We start from the raw sequence: 5777 nt of genomic DNA, 5'->3' as shown, positions 1-5777 counted from the left end.
ATGATCCTTATACCCCAAATAACTCAAAAAAGAAAAAAAGAAAAAATGAAGCTTGCAATCAAGAGATAAAAAACATAACTCCTTATTGCTGTAAAACATAATTCCTATATATGTATGTGTGTGTGTGTGTGTATTCTTTGGCTTAGTAGAGTTAAATTTTTTCTTATCTATTCGATTGTATTGGATTTCAAGTTCATCTTCAATTAACCTTCGCAGCAAGCAAGGCTGGACCAGCTACATGAGCCAGCAATGTTTCAATGAAAGAATAATACATGAAACTTGCCAATAACAAACAGTGATAAGAATCGAGAAATGAACTTTGACAGACATTTTCTACATGGTGACAAATAATTAAAGAATGCTTAAGCGAAAGCGAAAGATAATTATCATTGAGAAATTCATCAGTGAATCACACCCAGGACAAGTTTTTAGCGTGCATGGTTGCAGCAGAAGTAAATTTGGGATTGATTTAATCAAACACATGAATGCTGGTTGAATGAAACTCTATCCCGATTTTTAAGTCTAGTTATACTAGTTATACTGATAATGCGCTGAGCATTATTTATTTTTAAACCATGCCAAATTACCAGGCTAATATAGATTATTTGTAACAAGAAAGGCTCCGGTTCAAATCCACTCTCCTTAGACTGTTCAAAAACTTCAAAAGCTTCACTTAACCTCTTCTCAGATCCCTACCAATTAGGCAAAGTACAGAAAATATGCGGTGTAGCTAGGCTTGCAATTCTTCGCTGCCATTGTACAAAACACCTCAACCGGTTCATCATCCTCTTCAGCCTCACTGTAGTGCACTGAGAGATTGCTGATGAAGAACATGACCAAAACGCTAAATTATATATTTCTCTGTTCACCACTTCTAGGACATTAGGAAAAGTTTTATTTTCACCTAAATAATGTCTAATAAGGTATCTGATGTTGTGCATTAACATCATCCTTAATAAAGGACTCAAAATTGTCTGACAATAAGATCACTTTATGTAAACTCGTTAGTTTATATGTACTAAGAAACTCAAGCACCCACTTGCAGCATTACACAGAGAAACCAAAAACGTAAAATAATTTTTTATTTAAAAAAGAAAGAAAGAAAGATTCAATTTAAATATAAACATATCAACGTCTTATTTTATAAAAGTGAATTTCATTAAACAGTTGAACTACTGAAGAAAAAGCTTTTACTTGCCAAGAAAGAAATAGGCCATTAACTTAGGGTTGGAGAGAACTGCCTTTGCTCCACAGTCTTTTGAGTTCTAATAACGACCGAATCTGTATCTCTCCATTAACTATTTTAATGCGTTTTTTTCTCAATTCCCACTTCACTCAGGAAAAAGAATTACATAATCACCAGCTCTTAACAAAATCTCCTTGAAATTCTAAAAATATACTCTTCTTCTTCGTAATTCTTTCCGATTGAAACCCAATGAAAACAACTTGCAACATTCTTTCATTTTAGCGCTTCTCATTCTTTATTCTTTGAATCTTCAAAATCTTGCAACTTTTCAAAACCCTCCTTAAACAAACAATCAAAATGCACAAATTGGACGCATACAGTAACAAACTCGAGTTAGGAAGACAAAGTTTATTATCAAGAGAAGATGTGGTAGGTTTGCTGGTGGTGTAGATTCTTGTTCTTCTGAGCCGCTTTTGTAATGCACACAGTCTACTGTTCGGGGACAGAAGGTGCATTTTTTGCAGCTAAGCCATGGATGATTCCTTTGGTTTATCTTTTGATTATATTCTGCCAGGATTAATATACAGTAAAGAAGTTTTAAGTTTGAAGAAAATAAACAAAAATGCATTCGCTTTCTACAGGACCTGAGGATTGTCTATGAGCAGAGCAAGAGTAGAAGTTCCTGCTACGTCGAAGGTGGATAGATGCTTGTTATTTCCTCTGGCGTAGGCTGCCTGAAGATGATTATCTCCCCTGATCATTGAACAATCTTCAGTTTTCAAGCCATTCTTGTAAAATTGATGTGCAATTTAAAGCTAATAAATCCCATCTCAGCTTTCATCATCATTCTTGCCAAAGTTTCACAGGCCATTCAATTTTCATTATTTTTATTTGGAAGAAAGCTCGTAGGAACCGCCTTTTTGAAGTCATATATTCTTGTAGCATCTACATTGAACCATCTGGAAAAATTATCTATTGTGCATATTAGTTTCCGCTACTCGCATTTGTAGTTGAAACAATGCTGCACTTTTAAATTACAATAAATCACAACTGGTCCATGAAGATACAAAACACTTCATGAGGAGAGGTTGTTTCACCTCCTGTTCTATCATTCAGCTGAAATACTACAAAATTGAAAAGGTCTCTACTTAAAAGTTTTAACACATTCTTGCAGGCTGCAACTCTGTTAAAGAACTCTTCCTTCCTTTCCAAATTGTTTGGATGGCAAAGATGTCTAATGAAAATAACCGAGAACTTGGCCACCCACATTCCGCCTCAGGGCCTCTTCATGGTCCAAAACACCATCCGGAGTTGTTATCACAACATAGCCCCACTGCATTGCAAGATCAGAATGAAAAGCACACAAAATAAGTTCCAAATATTGTCATTTATTGCTTTTTTTTTTTGTGGGTGAAAAATGTTGGATTCATAAACATACATACTACACAACCATTCCTGCCAGTGAAACCCCACTTACTTCAAATGGGCAAGCATATATAAAAGGACTTAAAAGAGATTTGAACAAACCTGTCTAGTTGGAAGAGCATGCACCGTGTACCCTTCAATTTCCCTTGCCTTGACATCCTGCCTATAAGTGAGACCTCGACAATCATTTACCCTGCCTAGTAGTTCAACTTTGATCTTGCCCACCCTATGTGGGTCATACAACTGAAAATCCTTGATGTATCCTTTAAATTTATTAAAAATAAAAGAAAAGAGAAAAAAAGGTCAAGTTCAGAAAAAAAAAAAAAAAACTGCACACTGCATCTAGAATAAACAATAGCCAGTAAACTTCAAAGATATGTGTACATTTTGTAGCCTCTATTGCAAAATAATTAAAGAACAGAATGAAACTCTTTACAAATAAACATTGAAGAAGGTCTAGAAATGATAAGTTTCTGTCTAGATGGTCCTATTTTATTTGTTTCATATGAATAGATCTAGCAGATAAAGAAATCAAAACATCTCATAAGCAGCTTAAACAAACACTTACTGGTTAGAAATTATTAGGAACAGCAGTTTTACCACGAACCATATCCATTCAGCAAACACCATAAGAAAACAATAAACAAACCTAGGTACCTCATCCTTGACAAATGTATTTGCAAAATTGCAATCAATTAGTCAGAAGGACCAGCAAATGACTTCCAAATACATGAAGGTTAATCCAAAGGAGTTGCTCTGAAATCTATATGGCATGATCCAGAACATGAATAGAAGCATTTATAAAATGAAGGCAGGCAACTTGTTCAGTCCAAAATTCACGTTCATCAACAACCTTCCGTATACAATCAGGGTGCAAGCTTAAACCAGGAAAGTATGCTGCATTTCACACACATTTTCATTAATATTCTGCAGCAATTCAGACGCACATTTTTTATCGTAGAGAATTTCATGAAGCAACCCTACCTCCTTTTCTTTCCCTTAAATTTATTAACCAATGGCAGAGTGTTTTCAGTCAAAATTTAAGGTGTTGCATGCTATGCATGCTCGTGAAAGTAAATATGGTAGATATGTATGTGATGAGCCAATGATGTTAACATGAGCATAATAAAAGAGTGAAAATAGCATTTCTTAACTAAGAGTCAGATTCAATTTGTATATTTAAATAAATTTTGTTCTTAGATTCAAATAATATAACCCAAGGCCTCGTGGACGAAAATGTATAGAAATTCGATTTGATTATTTTACTTAAACGTTTGCATGCAGGTATTATCATCCCCTAAAAAGAATAAGGGATGAGAAAATAGTCGAAAACCAAAGAGACCAAATCGTGCTAATGAATACAATGTATTGCTTTATCACATCCATGAACCTGCTTCAAATCTCTCTGTCCTCTGTAGCCACCTCATGGCACTCCAAAACAAGGTAAAAGGAAAAAATAGTCAAACTAAGTATGTGGTTAACTTTCTCCATTTATAGTTTTATACAAAAGTCTACACACTTATGTTTCAACCTTCTTTATAGATTCCCAACTTAGAAACTTATTATGGAACAACTCAATCACCTATTATTCTTTTCCATTCAAGACCATACATCCAACAAATATTCATTTTAGAACATAACCATAAACTGAAACAAAAACAAACCTGCATGACTATATTTTCTACCATCTAAACATTACCCGTGGATAATGATGCAAACAGTAGAGAGAAATAAAATGAACCCGCTAACAAGTACCATCAGGTCTACCTTTTTTACCTAGAAAAAGTAACTTTTAAGTAGAAATCTGTATAAAATTACTTTAGAAAAAAAAATATTCAAAAGAGTAAGGAATGGAGTTTGAGAGGTCTTAAAAATCCCATAATCTCACAAAATGAAGTAAAAAAATGAAAAAGACGAAGGTGAGGGGTGAAGGTTACCTCGATATTTCATGATATTAAGAAAAGAAGACATGACAGTAGAGATTGGCTGCAACTCAACAGTAGCTTTGCCCCTCCTCTCTGCATTCACTATTGCTCTCAAAGCATCATTTAATATCCTCCTCCCCATCACCGTCTGCACTGCAAATAGCAACACCGCAAGGCTTTCACGCCCGTCTCAGGTAAAGGGTTTTCGACAAAGGAAAGCCAGTTCTTCTGATATTTATACCAAATTGCAGCCTACACTGCACACTTCGGGTTCGGTTTGATTTACTCGGAAAACCAAATAAACCCAAAACAATGAATCATTTTTCTTCTGGGCAACCTGGATTTTTGGGGATTTCACTTTAATTTTGACTTCTTTTTTTTCTCATTTTCATCACATACATAACACTAGGAAAAAAAAAACAATAATATCAAGTCCTATTATATCAGGTAGCTTAAAAAATCATAAACACTTCTCAAACACCTAGTCGTACAATTACAGCACAGCAAATCAATTTAACTTAAAACACATAAAGATTAAAAATTTATAAATAAATTCATATGTTCTAAAATTCTCAACAACAATTTCATAACTGACAAGCAAAAGATGTTACATGAAAGTCAGAATATTGGCAGCAGCAAACCTTCAACGATGGCGGCAGCGACGGATTCTAGGGTTTGTGACAATCTGATCAATTAGCATAAAATCAGCTCAATTCATGAAATAAATCAACACAAAGACCTCAAATTTCACAATATGAATTTGAAATAAAATGAAAAAAGAAACTAAAACAGAGATAACCTTCACGAGGAATGGCGGAGGGCGACGGTGACACAGCGGCAGCGGCAGCAGCAGCAGTGGTGGCTCCGGCGACGGGCAATGGCTGGCTATACTAAAGCCATATTAGTTTCGCTCTAGGGTTTCTATTCTATTCGAAATGGAAACGATTGCTATTTTATTTTTATTTTATTTTCAATTTTGGGTTATTTTCATCCAACACCCAAAAGAATCAACACTTGCCAGTTTGCCACATCACTCCCATGTAAAACAACAATGTGCGAATTACACGCATTCCTTCCGTTAGGACGGACAAATCACAAAAAGAGTAAAATGAACATTAAACTTTAATTTGGACTAAAAAATACGCAATTAAACAAAAAAATCAATACTAACAAAGTAAACTTAATTGTTTACGTATTCAGAAAATCAGACCCATTCGAAATATAATAAAGAAATTCAAACA

General features: G+C 34.6%; 1 protein-coding gene across 4 annotated transcripts; it reads right to left on the bottom strand.

The window, feature by feature from the left end:
* Window positions 1-2089: 2089 nt before the first annotated feature.
* On the bottom strand, window positions 2090-5497 carry LOC102630527 (40S ribosomal protein S15a-5-like). 4 transcript variants are annotated; one of them, XM_052432460.1, is made up of 5 exons: window positions 5336-5497; window positions 5178-5221; window positions 4549-4941; window positions 2714-2874; window positions 2090-2519 (listed from the first exon to the last, which is right to left on the bottom strand). In XM_052432460.1, exons 3-5 carry the CDS (start codon window positions 4676-4678, stop codon window positions 2421-2423), a joined length of 390 nt encoding a protein of 129 aa, XP_052288420.1. In that variant the 5' UTR covers window positions 4679-4941; window positions 5178-5221; window positions 5336-5497; the 3' UTR covers window positions 2090-2420. The 4 variants fall into 4 exon arrangements, with proteins under 4 accessions (XP_052288420.1, XP_052288422.1, XP_052288421.1 ...); XM_052432462.1 differs by having other exon boundaries at window positions 4549-4873; XM_052432461.1 differs by having other exon boundaries at window positions 4549-4689.
* Window positions 5498-5777: the final 280 nt, after the last annotated feature.

Source organism: Citrus sinensis, chromosome 8 (genome assembly GCF_022201045.2).
Source record: "Citrus sinensis cultivar Valencia sweet orange chromosome 8, DVS_A1.0, whole genome shotgun sequence".
Taxonomy (NCBI): Eukaryota; Viridiplantae; Streptophyta; class Magnoliopsida; order Sapindales; family Rutaceae; genus Citrus; species Citrus sinensis.
This window is presented reverse-complemented; position numbering and strand designations above follow the sequence as displayed.

Coding starts and splice junctions, on each gene's coding strand:
- LOC102630527 (XM_052432460.1), bottom strand. CDS start 4,678: ATGGGGAGGAGGATATTAAATGATGCTTTGAGAGCAATAGTGAATGCA. Junction 2,875..4,548: donor TAATATCATGAAATATCGAG/GTAACCTTCACC, acceptor ATAAATTTAAAG/GATACATCAAGGATTTTCAG. Junction 2,520..2,713: donor ATGCTCTTCCAACTAGACAG/GTTTGTTCAAAT, acceptor CTTGCAATGCAG/TGGGGCTATGTTGTGATAAC.